This window comes from Amblyomma maculatum, chromosome 1 (assembly GCF_055883805.1).
Source record: "Amblyomma maculatum isolate TAMU_Amacu chromosome 1, ASM5588380v1, whole genome shotgun sequence".
Taxonomy (NCBI): domain Eukaryota; kingdom Metazoa; phylum Arthropoda; class Arachnida; order Ixodida; family Ixodidae; genus Amblyomma; species Amblyomma maculatum.
Window position 1 is genome coordinate 475,242,582 of NC_139344.1, and position 20,210 is coordinate 475,262,791.

Here is a 20,210-nt window from a genome sequence, read left to right on the forward strand (position 1 = left end):
AAGGGAAGCTATCGTCGGCTGATAAGCCTACCCATCTTTGCTTATTCTGTGGCCGTGCGACGCATCTGCGTTCGGACTGCCCAGCTCGCCGTGCTTCCTGTACTTTCTGCGGCAAGTGTGGTCCCTTTGAAGACGTCTGCATGAAGAAAAAGAAAGGGAGGAGGCAGACCTGGAAACCTTCAGCTAGTTCGGTGAAACTGCACGTCACCAGAACGCAAAATTCATTGAGGTTCTCCTCGACGGACGCGCCCTGTTGTTCAAGGCGGATACCGGCGCCGAAGTGTCAGTTGTTCTGGACGTGTTTCCTGGCAATCCTTCCAACCCAGGTGGAAAAAAACTACAGAAAATTTTCTGATGTTACGACAGAATTTCTGCGCGGTTTTTGACGGGAAACTTGTTGTGACAACAGAACATTCTGTAATCACATCAGAAGTTTCTGTAGTTACAACAGAAACGTGCTACAGAACTACAGACAACGGAAATATACTACAGGAAAACTACAGAACTACAGAAAAGTACTACAGAACTACAGAATAATCTGACGTTTACGACAGAACTACAGAATAATCTGACGTTTACGACAGAACTACAGAATATTTTGTCGTATTTCTGACACAGTTCTGTAGTTTTTTTCGACTGGGAAGCTCCAGGACCCAGAGGGCGAGTCGAAGGGGCCCGGTAACAACGTGCTGCCAGTTCTGGGAACTTATCATGATATTTTGACGTGTCACGGCAAGTCTGTCAAACAGCGTCCTTATGTTTTAGCCGCACACACAGTTCCTCTGCTAGGGCTTCCGGCGATACAAGCCTTGGGCGTCTGCAAGTTTCTAGACCACGTTTCAGAAGCTCCAGAAGCATCCGGGCAGTTTCGTCTGGAAACTAGTCTTTTTGAGGGATTTGGGACGCTTCCAGAGGCCTACACTATCCGACTGAAACCAGACGCTACGCGATTCTCATTAAGCGTTCCCAGGCGCCTGCCGCTACCTCTTCGGAAAGCGGTCAAGCAGGCGCTGGACAAAGATGGAAGGGGACGGCGTTATTAGTCGCGTCTACACACCTACGGATTGCTGCGCTGGACTGGTTGTGGTTCCGAAGGTTACCGGCGGCTTCAGGCTTTGCGTAGATCAAACTCACCTCAAGAAAGTCATTTTGAGGGAACGTCCTATTGTTACATTAGGAATTGCATGCACTGATATGCGCATAAGGAAAGAATAATCTCTTGAGTTTTAGAGAAGACGATGTTCCAGCAGAGTCGGCTGGTGCCTGCAGAAAACGTCGATTATTGGAAAGCCTTGTATTCCGTGTCCGCCCTCTGCTGCAAGCTGAACTACCCCGTAATACCTTGCTGGAGATGCGGGCTAGTTCAGCTGATCCGCAATAACCCAGGTTCAAATCCGGTAACGGATCCTGGGCCTAACGTCCATCGTCATACATCGCATCGATACTGGAGATGCCCGACCTATTCACCGACGGCCTTACAGAGTTGCTTTTTCCGAACGCCGGATCATTCAGAAACAAGTAGAGAAAATGTTGGCAATTAACATTACTGAGCCGTCGAGCAGCCCCTGGGCGTCTCCGGTAGTACTCGTCAAAAAGAAAGACAACAGCTGGAGGTTTTGCGTAGGTTATCGACACCTAAACAAGATACCAAAGAAAGACGTGTACCCTCTTCCAAAGATCTGGCTGCCTGCATGGTGCCAACTACTTCTCCATCGATCTCTGTTCTGGATATTGGCAGATCTCTGTTGACGAGAAAGATCGTAAAAAACTGCTTTTGTCACCCCGGATGGCCTTTACCAATTCAAGGTGATGCCTTTCGGCTTATGTAATGCCCCTGCGACCTTCGAGCCTATGATGGACTCCTTATTTCACGCGCTAAAATAGACCACATGTCAGTGCTACCTCGATGACGGCATTGTATTTTCATCAACCATTGAGAGCCACCTCCATCGTGCTGGCCTTCAGTTGAACTCCAAAAAGTGCAGCTTTGGTCGCCGGGAACTCAAGGTCCTAGGACAATTAGTCAATACCCATGGCATCCAGCCGAACCCCCAGCAAATTCGCGCTGTAAGGGATTTCTCTATACCGAAATCTAGCAGCGAGAGTGCGTGGCTTCCTCGGACTTTGCTCATATTTCCGGCGATTTGTACCAAACTTCGCGGAAATCACCCGTCCGCTTACGCAGCTACTCAAAAATGAGGTCTACTCCCACAGCATGGTCGGCTTCCGTCCCCGTTTGTCCGCGCAGGTGCCATGCTGCAGCTCACCACCGACATTTTTGACCCGGCTATCCCGGGCCATACAAAGGCCGCCCTGGCTTTGGATTTATCTAAAGCATTTGATCGAGTTGATCAGACCACGATCATGACAGCCCTCTCCTGTCTCGATGTGGGAGTGCGTACGCACACCTAAATCGGAGCTTTCCTTAACAACCGCATGGCTGAGGTCCACTTCGCCCACACACATCACCACCTTACTCCCTTAAAGGGGTCGGTACTCCCCAAGGCTCCGTCCTCTCCTCTTTCCTGTTCAACGCGACAATGATCTCACTCGCCCGCAAACTCACCACTATACCACACCTCCGGCACACCCTCTATGCCGACGACATAACGTTGTGGACCACCCACGGCAGTGACGGCGGCATAGAAGGCACACTACAAAGCGCCGCCACATTAACACAAGAACACGCACGAAGCATCGGACTCTCATGCTCCCCAGCGGAGTCCGAGCTCCTCATCCTCGGCCCCACCACCCGTAATCCTCCCAGCGCCCCCATAACCGTTGCTTTGGATGATTGCCCCATTACGGAGGTGGACACTCTCTGGGTCCTGGGGCTTCATATCCAAAGCAACGGTAGAAACAGCCTCACAATAACGAACCTCAAGCGGGTGACAGGTGCGATCTCGCACCTCATCCGCAGAGTTTCGGGCCACTATAGGGGAATGAGGGAGCACGATCTATGTCGTCTAATTCATGTCTTTATCCTCAGCCGATTCTTATACACGCTCCCTTACCTCAGACTTAGAGGTGACGAGATCTCCGCCCTGGACGCGATCTTTTGTACCGCGTTCAAAACCGCCTTCCACCTTCCCCTCAATACTTCAACAGAGAAATTACTTCAGTTGGGTCTCCACAATACTGTTGGGGAGCGTGTGGAGGCCCACAGACGGACCCACTATATCCGACTGACACAGACTGGCACCGGACGTCACGTCCTCAGAACTCTCAATGTTCATTCCCAGCTAACGACCCCACACTCCTCTCCATCCCACGCCCTATCCACTCCAACCTTCTTGTCAAACCCCTACCCCGAAACTCCCATCCACAACACAACGAGCGCCGCCGCCGAGCCCGAGCAAAGGCGCTCCACAAATATTACGGCTCCGAGACGGATGCCGTGTGGGTGGACGCCGCATGCTTGGGCGATGAGGCGGTGGTAGCCGCGGTGAATTCAGTCCATTGAAACTCTCCCCCTCCCCTCTGTTACCTCCTCAGAAGTGGCCGAGGAGGCCGCGATCGCCCTTGCCGCGATCGCCCACACGGAAGCTAGATACATTAACGGACTCAAAAACTGCACTACTAAATTTCGAACGTGGGCGAGTGTCAGCCGTTAATAATTATGGGGGTGTTATTAACGATGCGCCCTTAACGGTGCGCACACTCCCAGACACCCTTAGAGTGAGGGGGGGTAGCTGTTCCGGTCGCAAAGGAGATGGCAAGCGTGGCAAGCTCAGCCGGAATTCAACTACCTTGTGACAGAAGGGGGTGGCCATTTGGTGCCCAGCTGTCGCCGGTTCAAACCAGAGTAAGGATCGGAGTCAGAAGGAACAAACAAAACACAATTTATGCACAGCAAGAGACGATACAAAGGAATGCACAAGATCACTTGAAATGCACAGCCGAGAGGTTCACAGAATAACAAAGGCTAAGCATGCAATTACACAGGTATTCAATAACATAGAGGCTTTACAACAGATGAAACACGAGAGAGTTACATAAACAAACTCCAAATTGTTCACCGGGCACTGTTGCAGTCCGACGCCTCAAGTCACGATGTGGCCGCCATACGAGACGAGCGCCGCTCCCTTGCAGGTCCGTGGGCTTGCCAGCAGCGGGTGATCCCCGGGAGTCCAGCCGAAGCACAGGCGAGCACGTCGCAAAGCACTGACGAACTGACTGACTGACTGACTACACAAGCGGCGCGGTCTCTTTAAATAGGGCGCGCCGCGTCTGTCTGTTAAACGCGCCAAAGCTAGCGCGCACACACACTTAGCTTCGCTGGTTATAGCGCTCCCTTCTCCTCCCGTCGAGCCGCGCGTCGTCATTGGCTAGGTCCCATAGAAGATTCTGGAATTTTCTGGCGTATTCCAGGCCGATGAACCACCGTCCTCCCCGGGCAATGGAAAAGAGGGTGACGGCAACGCGTACAAAGCTAAACGCTCTCCCGCGCGGGGAAGGAGGCTTTTCTCTCCATGCTTTTGCACGCGACGCCGCGTGGGCCTCGCGCCGTACCGGCTTGATGAAAATGTGCGCCGATTTCGTGACAGCGAGTTCATGTTTCTGCTTTTTGCACACTGACCTCGCCCACTGCCTACCCGCCTTGCCACGTGGAGCTTATCTGGGTGCCTGCGCACTCGGGGAACACTGGCAACGAGGCCGCCAACAGCTTAGCCCAGCGTCTAATACGCCGGGCGCAGGCGGTCCCCACATCGGAGTTCTCCCGGAAGCGCATGCACACGTTTAAAGAGATGACTCAGGCCTACCGGGTCGAGAGACAGATCTACCCCCCCCCTCAATCCTCCCTCAGCAATCACCACCGAACACCATGGCGCCGCCTCCAGGCGCGAGCTCTCCCATCCCCTTACATTAGGTCCCGTTACAACCCCACTCTCACCGACCCCTCCTGCACCCTTTGCAACCACCCACTGCCACCCTCGCCCACATTCTATTACAATGCCCGGCGGATCCTCCCCCGCGGGTTCTGGAGCACTTCATCACCTGGGAGGAAAGTGAGACCCTGCTACGCTCTGAGGACCCGGTCCGTCTAAAGACCGCCACAGACCGAGCGCCGACGTCATGAACGGTAGGAACATGAACATTTGAGTGTAGTGAGGCCATGTGGATGCCCAGGGGCCTGCGCACCCCGAACTCCTCTGTTAAAATAAAAGTTTTTTACTGCTACTACTACTTCCGCGAGTGGCAGATTCTGCGCCTTCCATTTTCTGTAAACTAATTATAGAACGCTGCGTTGGAGCGCACTTGTTCCTGTTGGCACTAATAGCTGACGGCAGTTGGGTGACGTCAAATCTTTGACGTCCCCCAAATGAGTGACTTAATTATTGTAGTCTTTGGTACTTACAAATTGCGCGCCAATTACAGTAACTGTCTCTAGCGGAATCCCGCTATCACTTCTAGGCACTATAATCATGACCCGGGTCGTGGCTAGTCTCTCCATGGCTATGTCGAGTGCGTCTATGTTAACCGGCGTTCTATAATTCAATTGCAGAAAAGGAAAGGCGCAGCATCTACCACTCGGACGGATGGATGGATGGAATGTAGTGCCACGAAACCTTCAAAACAGTATTTGTTGTTTTTTAACAGCCGCCGGCATACAGGCTTATCACTGATTCTGGACCGCGTATCAGTTCCGTAATCTTTGTTTGTTAATGCTCGATGTCGCGAGTCACTCCTTTATCAGTTTTGTTGTAGCGCAAGATGCACCGAGATCTGTCTCGAAGGTTCCGGCCACTCGGGTGTCTTTCCACAATGTTCCAGCCCGTGCTGGTAGCTGTTTGCGACCTTATCTAGATTGTTCTGTGCAGCCTTTAAATTGAGCGTTGCCGAGTGTGACGAGCATTCTTTGTCCGACGACCGACGAGCACGTTTGTTGCTATCGCCACCGCCGAGTTGCTTAGTTCTTTTGTGGGCGCAACTCAGCCCAATAAAGAGCTTCTTCAGTGCAATCATCGACCCTTCATTTGTGCCGTCGACCTTGCCACCCCTACGTGACATCCGGTGGAGGTGCTGCCTTTGATCCTTCAAGCGAAGACCCAAGCCGTGTTCCTGTCACCCTGGAAGACCAGCCTGCAGGTCACCGAGCCAGCCGCCGACTTCAAGGCCTACAACACGAACACGGTCTGCTGCCTGACCCCATTCGATCTCGGAAGGCATCGACGCTGATAATGGCCCAGCCTACTACAGCACCGGTTGTTCTCGTCCAACCCCGTGAGCCCCCCTGCTTCCACGGACGACCGGAAGAAGATGCTGGAGACTGGATGGACCTTTTCGACCGTGTGGCAGAATTCAACGGCTGGAACGACGCTGCGAAACTCAGGCAGGTCTACTTTGCTCTTCAAGGACATGCCCGAGTTTGGTTCGAAACTCATGAGGCAGCTATGAAGGATTGGGAAATTTTCAAGAAAACGTTTTTGACTGCCTTTTCAAGCATCGTCCGAAAGGAAAGAGTCCAGGCCCTCCTTCAGTGAAGACTTCAACTTACTGACGAGCCTGTCCTGGCATACGTTGAGGAGATGAAGCGCCTCGTTCACCGCGCCGACCCTAACATGACCGAAGGTGAGATAGTCAAATTTTTCATGCGAGGCGTCAAAGCATCGCTTTTTGCAAGTCTTGTCCGAAATCCGCCAAAAACCGTGGCGGAATTTGAAACGGTGGCGTCTACTATCGAGAAGACGTTGGCCACCCGGGTGCGCCACTACGAGCGACCACTTCAGCCGGAGTGATCAACCCACTACCCCAACGCATCTGCAATCGGAGAGAACCTTCGGGACCTCATCCGGGAGATCGTACGAGAGGAGCTCCGCCGAATGCTACCATCATTGCAATAACCCCAGGTGGCGACGCTCGCGGACGTCGTCCGTGAAGAAGTTCAGCAGGCACTTGGGCGTTCCTAAAGCGACGACACCGAGAGCTCCAGAGCATGAATCAGCAGCGATGGACTATGCAGCTGCACTATGTCGTCCTGCACCCCGACGCGACCTCCCAAGCCCTCGTCGCTACCATCCTACTTCCGAAAGCCGCTCCTTGGCCCCCGGCCGCCACGCCTACCAACGACCCCCAAGCCCCAGAAAGTGCGAAGACTGGAGGACAGCAAACAACCGACCGCTCTGCTTTCATTGTGGTGAGGCAGGACACATCCTCCGCCACTTCCCGTACAGGCGGATCGGCCTCCGTGGTTTCGCTGTCGACGCCCCACGACCCCGTCCTGGCGAGCGACCACAGGAAATCAACGACTTCCTGCGCAGCGGAGAGCACTCGTCGCCAATGTGTCTGTCACGCTCCCCATCACCGCACAATGCCCGATTTGCGTCGCCTGGCCGCGGTTACGTGCAAGGACGGTCTCCTAGCCCCCGTAAGAGAAACTAAAGGCAGCAAGCAACCTTTGGAGGTGAGGTTGCTCAACGGCGAAAAGACGAAGATCCTCCGCCGCCGACGACCACTAACGACGACGCAACCATTTCATCGCCGCTCCACACGACGACAACACGATCAGAGTGCAAGCAGACACCGCCGCCCAGCGAAGTAACAACGGTATGCCCCGGCCATGACCTGAAGAAAGGACGGAGCCGAGATGGGGCACTAAGGCCCACGTGCTATGCGAGGACGCGAACAATTTACCTTGAAGTTGATATCGACGGTCGCCGAGTCACTGCCTTTGTAGACACCGGAGCTGACTATTCAGTCATCAGTGGACCGTTAGCCTCCCATCGCAGGAAAGTTACAACCGCTTGGGATGGCCCGCTGATTCGCACCGCAGGTGGAAACCTGATTACTCCATCGGGACGATGTATGGAAGCATAACCGTAAATGGGCTTACTTACCTCACCAGCTTTGTGGTATTGCAGCCGTGTTCCCGAGACGTGATTTTATGCATGGACTTCCTAAATGAAAATATGGCTATCATCGACCTCCGATCCAAGCTCATCAAGCTCTCTGCAGACAAAACCATACCTGTTACGACGACTTCGACGCAACACGTCGCTCTAAACGTCCTCGACGGAGAATTGACCGTGCCGCCCCGATCAAGCGTCGCCGTCAGCGTAGGTAGCACAGACATCGAAACCGCTGAAGGCATCGTCGAAGGAAATATCCAATTGCTCTTGGAACGAGGTATCGGCATCGCAAGAGGCATCGCGAAATTCCGGAGAGGACAAGCTCAGGTGCTGGTAAAAAACTTCACTGAAGAATACCGGCATCTCAACAAGGGCACGACCATCGCTTTTCTCGACGAATTAGCGGACCTCAAAGACGTATTCGCCCTCCACGACCAACCACTGGGAGACGCACCGGACCAATTCCGTCAGCCCACATTTGACATCAACCCAGTATTGACCCACAGCAGGAAAAACCAGATTCGCAGTCTTCTTCGAAACTACAGGGAGTGCTTCTCATCATCGAAGGTACGACAAACACCACTGGCCAAGCACCACATTATAACGGACGAACACGACCGACCTCTGCGCCAAAGCCTTTATCGTGTATCGCCGCGAGAACGGCAGGCCATTCGCGATTAAGTTGAGGAAATGCTGCGTGACGACGTAATCCAGCCATCGAACAGCCGTTGGGCGGCACCAGTCGTTTTGGTCAAGAAGAAAGACAGCACACGTCGCTTCTGAGTTGATTACCGCCGCTTGAATAGCATAACGAAGAAGGATATCAACCCCTAAGTGACAATAGGAGCGTCCCCTTTGAAACGGGGTGGTAGCAATAACTATCATGCTCATTTTTCTCCCTATATCTTAATTATTGATATAGTTTGGTTAGCTAAACCCTCATTATATTTATCAAATTTTTGTTTCTACATTACTAACATTATGTCACTTCTCTGCTTTTAAACCAACAATCTTCCAGTCGGACTGGATGGATGGATGAAATATAGGAGCGTCCCCTTTGAAACGGGGTAGTAGCAGTAGCTATCATGCTAATGTTTCTCCATAAATCCTAATTATTCATTTAGAATGGTTCATTAAACCATCATTCTATTTATTAAATGTTTGTTCTCACATTACTAACATTATGTCACTTCTCTGCTTTTAAGCCACCAATCTTCCAGTCGTTTTTTGCTAGTTTGTACCGCCGGTTTATTCACCCGGCCACTGGTATCTCTAAACCCCAGAGCTTCAGGAACAGTGATTGCGCCTGCATCAACTTCCGGATGGATACCATTACATTCGAGTATAATATGGTCAATTGTTTCACTGGAGTTTCCACATACAGCACATGCGTCATCTCCATTGTTAAACTTCTTTTTGTAGCTGCGTGTTCTAAGGCACCCTGATCTAGCTTCAAAAAGTAGGGCACTGCCTCTTGAGTTATCAAAGAAATCTTCCTTCCTGATCTGCATTTTCCACTTACGGTATAATTCCACACTCTGTTTCTTTTCATCGAATTTATCCAATTTTTACCTTCTGTGTTTTTCACCTGTTGCTTAATGCTCTTTATTTCTCCGTCCTTGTGACATGCATACTTACTAGTTAGTTTCCTAGTTCTTTTCCTCCATTGTGAGTCCACGCTTTTTAAGTACAGGTATTTAAATACTTTAGCTGCCCTTCTGTTACTGTCCAATTTCCTCAAGCGTTCCTCATATAATATTTTACTCTGAGCTTCCCGTACTTCTAAAGATGCCCAGCCCATATCTCCCTGTACCGCCTCATTTGTAGTTTTGCCGTGGGCACCTATAGTGCTAATCGTCCAACAGATCTCTGATTTATTTCTAATGTCGACTGTACCTCTGATTTTAGGTTCAAAACCGCATTTGCGAAAGTAAGTCCGGGCACCATAATTCCTTTCCAAATACCCCTCAAAACCTCATACCTATTGCATCCCCACAATGCCTTATGCTTTATTATCCCGGCATTCCTTCGCCCTTTGGCCTTAAGTGATTAAGACAGTATTCGGCAAGAAGCCTTAAGACATTTGGCCATAAGACAGTATTCGGCAAGAAGCGCCGCCTGGCGGCGTTGGAGCGCACTCGTTCCCACTTGGTCCTCATAGCTGACGGCATATGGGCGATGTCACATCCTTGACGTCACCATAACGCTAGAAAGGACAGACATTTCTTATTGAATAGATGACGAGGAGCGACGTGTATGCTGTGACCTCACTATTGCAGGTGTGCAGTGGCGAATTATTTGCGTTTACGTCGCCGTGAAGCAGAGAGATAGAAGGCTTTTTTTTCGGTCATTAGTTAACCATTTTTTCACAGATCGCAAAATTATATTGTTGGTAGATTTTTATTGTGTTTGTAGGGATGAGGACCGATCAGTGTTAATAGATATTACCCTAGGGCTGCATTACTTAACGATTTGCCTTGTGAATATAAATTATGTTGTGGACGAGGGCCAGGAAAAAGGCGTCAGTATTCATTTCACTCCATTTTCAGTTTTCCTTTAAGGCCCGCCTTGAGATAATGTACTTTTCAGCAGGCACGTTAGCAAATGTGTTTAGTTACTAGGTGCGGTCCATCTTCTTCAGTGACCACTGTGCTGTGTCTCTTCAGGAAGGAAGGTGCAGTCGGCATACACTTCACCCTCGGTGGAGCTGTGGAAGTTGAACAACTGCCTACTCTCAGATGAATACTTTAAGCGTGATGTAGCGACTTTTTTGAAAGACATATGTTCACGCCATGATCTGTCACTTTTTCGAAAATGGTACTTGTTTAAAAAGGAGACCAAAAACTTCGCAAATGAAGCCTTAGCAAGAATCGTGTTCCTGAAGAGACACCACCTTCGTGAGCTTCGGCGCACTGTAACTTAGCTACATGAGCTAGAGAGGTTTATCCCGGGTGCCTATGTTGAGGAAATTATTAACGTAAACGCAGAGCTTCAATACTTTATGACGGGAAGATACAAGGGTGCCCTGATAAGGTCTACGACCAGAAGGTTTCTTGACGAGCTACCTTCACTTCGGGCCGTGAGTGAAGAAAGATAAAATGCTCTTACATAGGAAAATATTGGATTCAGTATGGTGATTGCACATACAGTGATGCTCCTAGTATTCTTACTGCTTTCTATGACTATTATCGAAAGCTGTTGGGCTGTTTTGAACATCCAAATCAGAGTTCTGATTATAATTTCTTACTTGAGAACTTTCCTCGACTAGAAAATGAGAAGCGTGCTGAACAGAGGAACCCATCACTTTGAACGAAATTAAATCAGCCATTTCATGCCTTCAGAGTCAAAAATCTCTTAGGCCAGATGGTATTACTAGTGAACTCTATAAAACATTTTCGCATTGCCTAATGCCTGTTTTGAGGGAAGTATTCCAAGCATCTTATGATATGGGATTTCTGCCTCCCACTTCCCTATTCAGGCCACACGATATTAATTCCCAAAAGAAAGATACTAATCGGTTGGAAGCTGTTGAAGGTTATCATCCAATTTCCCTCTGTAATGTTAATTACAAAATATTTGCCAAGGTTCTTTGTTGTCGTCTGCAGCTGGTCATTATGGACTTGATAGGTTCGCATCAAAAATGTTGGTATATGTTGGTATTAAACACACATCCATATTGCACCTTCATTAACTGAGGCAGTATCAGATGCGACGGGCCGAGTAGTTATGATCCAAATTGACCGGGCGAAGGAGTTTAATGAAGTTCACCACGATTTATTGTTCGCGGTTTAGGAGCATGCAAACATTATTGACGCTTTACTCAAAGGCATAATGTTGTGCTATATGAAAGCGGCAGCGGTGGCGTAGCGGTAGAACATCCGCCTCGCATGCAAGAGGACCGGGGTTCAAATCCCGGTGCCGCGCAATTCTCCACCGGATGAAAAAAAAAAAAAAAATCCGCGTGTCGATGGAATTGCATATACAGGTTTGGGGTGCGACCTGATGCCGGTGAACACATCCGGCAACGCACTCCCTCACCAGAACAGGATTTGGCCACCCTGGTGCAGTAATTGGCCACAACCTCCTATGATAAGCTCCATAAAACCCCGGCCCTCAGTCACCAGCGGCTGCGTAACAACTGACCGCGGCGGCGGTCAGACCTGTGACGCAGCAGGGGGTGCTAAGAAAGCCTGGCTCCGCTGGACAGGCCGCCATTGGAAACTGACCCTGGCAACGTTTAATGCTAGAACTCTAGCTAGTGAAGCTAGTTTAGCAGTGCTGTTAGAGGAACTAGAGGGCATGAAATGGGATGTCATAGGGCTTAGTGAGGTTAGGAGGCCGAATGAGGCATATACTGTACTGAAAGATGGGCATGTACTGTGTTATCGAGGTTTACCAGAAAGGCGACAACTAGGAGTAGGTTTCCTTGTCAATAAGTATATAGCGGGTAATATAGATGAATTCTATAGTATTAATGAGAGGGTTGCAGGCATCGTAATTAGGCTTAATAAGCGGTATAAACTGAAGGTTGTACAGGCCTATGCACCTACATGTAGTTATGATGACCAGGCAGTTGAAAGCTTCTATGAAGATGTAGAATCGGCAATGCGAAAAGTAAAGACGCAGTATACTGTACTAATGGGCGACTTCAATGCCAAGGTAGGAAAAAAACAGGCAGGAGACAAGGCAGTAGGTGACTATGGCATTGGTTCTAGGAATAGCAGAGGGGAGTTACTAGTTGAGTTTGCAGAGCGCAATAACTTACGAATCATGAATACCTTCTTCAGCAAACGGAAGAACCGAAAATGGACATGGAAAAGTCCTAACGGAGAGACTAAAAATGAAATCGACTTCATAATGTGTTCAACCCCCGCCGTTATGCAGGATGTAGAGGTAATCGGGAAAGTTCGATGTAGTGACCACAGGATGGTGAGGTCCCGAATTAACCTAAATCTGAAGAAGGAACGCAATAGATTAGTAAGAAAGAAACCCATCAACGAATTAGCGGTGAGGGGGAGGGCAGAAGAGTTCAGGATCTCGCTACAGAATAGGTATTCAGCTCTAACTGAGGATGGCGACACTACCCTAGAGGCAAGGAACAATAATTTCAGAGACATCATTACTGAGTGCGCGATAGAAGTAGGCGGTAGGATAGTTAGAGAGGATACCGGTAAGCTGTCTAAGGAGACGAAAGATTTGATTAAGAAACGGCAGAGTATGAAAGCTTCCAATCCAACAGACCAGATCGAATTGGCCGAGATATCAAAGCTAATCAATAGGCGCAAGGTGGCCGATATAAGGAAGTATAACATGGAGAAAATTGAGCATGCTGTAAAGAACGGGGGAAGCCTTAAAGCGGTAAAGAAGAAATTGGGCATAGGCAAAAACCAGATGTATGCGATAAGGGACAAGGCGGGCAACGTCATCACTAATATGGACAAGATAGTCAAAGTAGCCGAGGAGTTCTATACAGATCTCTACAGTAGCCAAAGTAGTCAGGACCGTAATGAGATTGGCGGTAGGGAAAAACAGTCAGACGTTTCACCAGTGACGAAGGACGAGGTCAAGAAAGCACTAGAAACTATGAAAAGGGGGAAATCAGCTGGAGAGGATCAGATAACTACAGATTTGCTGAAGGACGGGGGGGATATCGTGCTAGAAAAACTGGCCGCCCTGTATACGCAGTGCCTGGTGTCATCGACGGTACCGGAAGCATGGAAGAATGCAAACATTATCCTCATTCACAAGAAAGGGGACTCTAAGGACCTTAAAAATTACAGACCAATCAGCTTACTGTCTGTTACGTATAAGGTATTTACTAAGGTAATAGCTAATAGAATCAGGACAACCTTAGACTGCAATCAAGCAAAGGATCAAGCAGGGTTTCGGAAACGGTACTCTACTATCGATCATATCTATACCATCAATCAGGTGATAGAAAAATGCTCGGAATATAACCAGCCCTTATACATAGCATTCATTGATTACGAAAAAGCATTTGACTCAGTTGAAACCTCGGCGGTGATGCAGGCATTGCGAAATCAGGGGGTAGACGAGCCGTACGTGAAAGTGCTGGAAGATATATATAGTGGCTGCACAGCAACCATAGTTCTACATAAAGAAAGCAACAAAATTCCCATAAAGAAAGGTGTTAGGCAAGGAGACACAATCTCCCCAGTACTATTCACAGCTTGTTTAGAGGAAGTATTCAGAGACTTGGAATGGGAGCAGTTAGGGATAAGGGTAGATGGAGAATACCTCAGTAATCTGCGATTTGCTGATGACATTGCCTTGCTAAGCAACTCGGGAGATGAACTGCAAATAATGATTGATGACCTAGACAGGAAAAGTAGAAAGGTAGGCTTGAAAATCAATATGCAGAAGACTAAGGTAATGTTCAACAGCTTCGGGAAGGAACAGGAGTTTACATTAGGTAGCGAAATACTGGAAGTAGTAGGCGAATATATCTACTTAGGACAGGTAGTAACCGCAGATCCGGACCATGAAAAGGAAATAACAAGAAGAATAAGATTGGGATGGAGCGCATTTGGCAAGCACTCGCAAATTATGACTAGCAGCTTACCGGTATCGCTCAAGAGGAAAGTATACAACAGTTGCATCTTGCCTGTACTCACCTATGGGGCTGAAACGTGGAGGCTAACCAAGAGAGTTCTACTTAAGTTGAGGACAACCCAGAGGGCTATGGAACGAAAAATGGTAGGGGTAACATTAAGAGATAGAGAGCGTGCAGAGTGGGTCAGAGAAATAACTCAAGTTAACGACATTCTAGTGGAAATTAAGAAGAAGAAATGGACATGGGCAGGACATGTAGTGCGAAGAGAGGATAACCGATGGTCGCTGAGGGTAACAAACTGGATTCCAAGGGAAGGAAAGCGTAGCAGGGGGCGGCAGAAAGTTAGGTGGGTGGATGAGATTAAGAACTTCGCAGGGGTCAAGTGGATGCAGCTAGCACAGAACCGGGTTAAGTGGAGAGATATGGGAGAGGCCTTCGCCCTGCAGTGGGTATAATCAGGCTGATGATGATGATGACGATGATATGAAATCGTATACAAGACTAGTTGTTAATCAACAGCTAACAAAACCAATACGACTGTGTGAAGAACATATGATAATTTGATACAAGACGATGAAAAAAAACCACGTTTGGAGAAATCTGTTTGTCAAGGATGTCCATTGTCTCCACTGTTGTTTTACTTTATTCTGGAACCCCCTGTCTCATTATAATTGGTGCAGCCATCCGTGGTTTCTCTCTGGCTCAATGTGAAGTTAAGATTTTAGCCTATGCGGACGATATCGCCCTCTTTAGTTCTCACAAAAGGAGTGTATTTGAGGCTTTACACTTGACTGAACAGTTCTGCGATGTATCAGGCGCGGTTCTTAATTTAAATAAATCCAAAGGCTTTTGGTCGGGCCATTGGGGCACTAGACCAAGCCAGTTTGGAGGCATATGCTGGGACTGTAGTCTTCTTCAGTACCTAGGGGTTCCGCTGTATCAAGTTCGCAACAGCGTAGCCTACTGGGATTCGCAAATCTTACCTATGAGGCGACAAACACAGGCTTCGGTGGTTAGGGAACTCTCAGTGTTTTCTAGGGCACAGGTCTGTAATATATTTTTGTTCGCAAAGCTTGTGTATGTCCTTCAAGTCCTGCATTGTGCGAGGAGGAATGTACAAATTGAAGGCTCCGCCGTCTAGAATACGGGTCCGCGAGCGATGGTCTCGCCTGACAAGTGAAAAACCAAGTCTTTCTTAAAAAGCGCCGGTTTACTCCGGATTAACAGAAAAGCATAAAATTAAAAGAAACAGCAATGGTCAAAACTACGCTGAAAACATGCCATTGAAGTGCGCGACAACAGACTATGCAGAATAAAACGGAAAATTGGTCAGGGCTTCACCGCGGCAACACAAAACACACTGCGGCGCGAATAGGGCGAGTAATAGGGCCAAAGCGCTGACGACGGTACAAAAGCATTGCTTCTCGCGTGGCAGCACTCAAGCTAATACTGCTAAGGCATTCTTGTAGGCACCGCTTCAGTCTTCGTCTGGCAGGACCCCACTTCGTCGTCCGTGTACATCCCACCGGCATTGGACGCTGCCTGGCCGCCCTTCGCTGGCCGGCCGCCCGGCGATAAAGCCCCGAGCCATGCTTCCGACGCGCTGATCTACCCTCGGTCTCGCGCCGATAACATGCCGCCCCAGCTGTCCCGCTCCAGGCAGCTCGCTCATGCGTACTCGCGCTGCCCGGGCAGACATCAACACAAACAGGAAAAAGCGCGCACGGTTTGAAGCATTTAAAGGGGCGGTGGGGCCCCACACTCCCCCCCTCTCAAGACGGGACATCTCCCCAGGCGTAAAACAGCAATAACGCTGGATAAGGAAGATGTGTCAAACATTGTTGGACACATCTTCATTGTATTTTCAAGAAAAATAAATAAATAAAGAAAGAAAGAAAGAAAGGAAGAAAGGAAGAAGTGGTACTGCTGCTGGTGGGGCGCATGCTTGGAGGTATCCGCCGAGCGTGGGTAGCAGTAGTGCCTGGTAGGTCAAGTGTTTCTATGAGGCTAATAGACGGCCGTGGTAAGCTCGCAGATCGGCCACGTTGACTGGTTCGGTTTCACGACCACCCTGCACATGGCGAATAAAGTACGAAAGCCGAGAAACGCGCTTTGTTATCGTGTAAGTGCCAGTCCATCGTGGAGCGAGAGAAGCAGCAATCCCTTTTGCTGCGTCACTTAGGGGGTGCGTGCCGCGAGGGACTTCGTCGCCGACTGTAAACTCCAAAAGTCGCCTTCCCTTGTTGTACTGGTTGCAGTGTTCCAGGCGGGCAAGATCCGAGTTCTCCCTTGCCTCTTTCAGAGTCTCGGCCAAGCGGCTGGAAAGATAATGCGCGAATTTAGAAGGGCTAAGACCCGGTAAATCAGAGCCATTCAGAGTATGCTCAATAGGGAACCTGAGCTCACGACCAAGGAAAATGGCCGCTGTCGTAAAACCTGTTGACCGGTTCACCATGGTTCTTGTGGCGAAGGCCATCTCCTGGAAACGAGCGTCCCAGTCCTTGTGCCGATCCGTCAATGCCACCATTATAGTCTTGAGATTTCGTTTAACTCGCTCTGTAATGTTTGCTTGAGGGTGGTAGGGCGTAGTCTTTTTGTGCTGCACGCCAAGAACTTTGCAGGTTTCACTGTGTAAACATTATTGTGTTACCAGAAACGCGGATAAATAGCAAAATAAGGAATAGTGAACTGTTTAATTGTGAAAAGAAATATGTTGTCTTCCGGAGTTACCGACCGGGCAGAGTTGGTGGTGGGGTCCTAATTGCTATTATGCGTCGATTGTTTTGTTGTGCCTATTATTACTAATTTAGAGCTAATATGGTGCTGTCTGAATCTGAAGTTTACAAAGGATATTAGGCGTATGTTATCGATCCCCCTTGGCTGACTCATCATTTTGCGATAACCAACACGGTTCTCTAAATGATATTGTAACTCGTTTCCCTGGTGCCGATCTTTTACTTCTAGGTGACTTCAATTTTGCAAATATCGTCTGGACCTTTGTTAACTCATATTCAAATCCCCCGTCCGCCGAATCTAATTTGTTTCTTTCCGTTTGCTCAGACTTCAACTTATCACAGATTGTTAGTCGTCCTACACGTGTAACACCAAGCACATAGTCAGTTCTCGACCTAATTCTTTCAACATCAACAGACAACTTATCGATGGTTTCACACCTGCCCGGGCTGAGCGGTCATAATATCTTACACTTTACGCTAACGGCGACACAAACAAAAACAAGCAGACAGAAAAGAAAATTTCGGGATTTTAACAAAGCTAACTGCACCACTTTAATAGGAGTCCTTAAACAGGGCGCTACGCCGTCAACAATCAATGGAACGTTCTGCGATCAGTCGCTGCACTTCTGTAAGCGCACGCCCGAGCGTCGGAGAGAGAGCTTCGTTGTCGTCTTCTTTCCTGACCGTCACGCGCGTTGAACATGATTGTCGTTCTCTTCAAAGCAGCGTAATTCCGTCTTCTCAACGGTAGGGTCCCGCAACTTCTTTCTCGTCACTGGTTGCCTCTGAGCGGGTTAAACGGCGATTGTTACCGAGAGGTGTGTCTGAACGCAACCTAAAGGTAACATACACTCACTAAAGGCAGGAAATAATTACGTTTAAAATTATTAAATAGTGTAAGCGTTGTCATTCTGATGTCTTGCGGCTGTGTTCACGGCAGGTTTTGTGGGTATTAAGAATTAAAAACATCACATGATGCAACCTAAAGGAGAACACCCTCCGGAAAGATATTAGTAGCTTATATTAATGTTGCAATTCAAGAAACAAATTTCGAAAAAATTTACAAACACAGGATTTGAACATATATTTTATTCGCCAAGTGCTGTGGGTATTAAGAATTAAAAACATCACATGGTGCAACCTAAAGGGGAACACCCTCCGGAAATATATTAGTAGCTTATTTTATTGTTGCAATTGAAAAAACAAATTTCGAAAAATTTTACAAACACAGGGTTCGAACATACATTTTATTCGCCAAGTGCTCAGTTAAGTAGCTTTAATCCATTGCGCCACTGAGGCAACGAATACGGCAGGCTTTAAGTGTACTTTTATTCATTTTTAGAATATTTCCACTATCTGTCGCCAGGTGACGCTGCTCAGAGGACCCTACTGTTGAGAGAACGGAATCACGCTTCAAAGCATCAGGTGCTGAACATATCGGAGCCCAATACCTGTTTTACAACTTCCCCCGGGCGAAAAGACGCCATCCTGGCGGATTATGGCGATGTGACGATGGCAGGGTCGTAGTAAGGCTTCAGGCGGTTACCGTGTACTATTTCACGATTGCGGCGACGGTGGTCAGTGGATGGCGTAAGGGGTTCGATGGCGTAAGGGGTTCTTCCTACGGTAAGTAGGAAGAAGTGCAGATTGATCTCGGGTGGTTTTCTGCAGTTGCTGGGCGTGAGAAGTGAAGGACCGGGCAAGCTGGCGGCATTCTTCGGCATAAGTTGCAGCTTGTGAAACAGTCGGGAGTTCGAAGAATCCGGTCGGTAAGGGAGAATGGTGTCCATGGTACAAGACGGCTCACGACCGTAGAGAAGGAAGTATGGCGAGAATCCTGTGGTTGCTTGAGTGGCCGAGTTATAAGCGAATGTGACGAATGGAAGAACGCGGTCCCAGTTGGAGTGGTCGGAAGCGACATACATTGCCAGCATGTCGCCCATGGTGCGGTTAAAACGCTCAACCATTCCATTTGTTTGCGGATGGTACGCGGAGGTGGCGCGATGAACGATTTTGCATTCTCTCAGAACAGCTTCGACAACTTCAGAAAGGAAGGCAGGACCTCTGCCACTTAGCAATTCTTTGGGAGCCCCGTGGCAAAGAATGATGTTATTGAGGATGAAGGAGGCAATGTCTTGGGCTGTAGCAGATGGCAAAGACGCCGTTTCGGCGTAGCGTCTGAGATGAATAATTGCAACGATGATCCAGCGATTGCCTGTTGATGTGCTAGGAAGCGGGCCATACAGGTCGATTCCAACGCGCTCGAAGGGATGAGCTGGGCAGGTCAGCGGCTGCAGAGGAGCGGCGGGCTGGCGAGGTGGATGTTTTCGGCGCTGACACTCTTGGCAGGACTGAACGAACCGACGAACGTAACGGTACATCCCACGCCAGTAGTACCGCTGTCGCAGGCGAGTGAAGGTTTTCAATAAGCCTGCGTGGGCACACTGGGGATTGTCGTGGTAATGGGATCAAATCACAGAGCGCAGATGGGTCGGTATTACAAGCAGCCACTTTCTACCATCCGGAAGGTAATTCCTACGGTAGAGGAGCTCGTCTCTGATGGCGAAATGGTGAAACTGGCGACGGAGAGCGCGGCAAGGAGGTCGTGAAGCGCGGCCAGATAAAACATCCAGGGGTGAAGCGATCCATGCGTCTTTGCGTTGCTCGGAAGTCATATCGGTGGGCATGTCGGTGGGATGTAGGACGGATATAGCAGGAGTGGCTTCAGACGGCAATGGAGAACGTGAGAGAGCATCAGCATCGGCATGTTTACGGCCAGAGCGATAGATGACGTTAATATTGTATTCTTGGAGCCTCAGAGCCCAACGGGCCAGTCGACCAGAAGGATTTTTCAGAGAAGACAGCCAGCAGAGGGAGTGATGATCGGTGACGACATCAAAAGAACGGCCATACAAGTAGGGGCGAAATTTTGCTATTGCCCAGATGATATCGAGACACTCTTTCTCGGTGACGGAATAGTTTGCTTCAGCTTTTGTTAGGGTCCGACTGGCGTAAGCGACAACGTACTCATCAAAGCCAGACTTCCGCTGA

The 20,210-nt window shown here is 49.0% G+C and overlaps 1 protein-coding gene across 1 annotated transcript in view; it reads right to left on the reverse strand.

Moving 5' to 3' along the window:
- The window catches only part of LOC146210016 (uncharacterized), a 56,977-nt gene that overhangs the window by 33,638 nt on the left and 3,129 nt on the right, over positions 1 to 20,210 (reverse strand). The window contains exon 2 of the mRNA XM_084581599.1: positions 32 to 136. Coding sequence (XP_084437725.1) covers positions 32 to 136 — 105 coding nt within the window. The remainder of the gene's footprint in view (positions 1 to 31; positions 137 to 20,210) is intronic.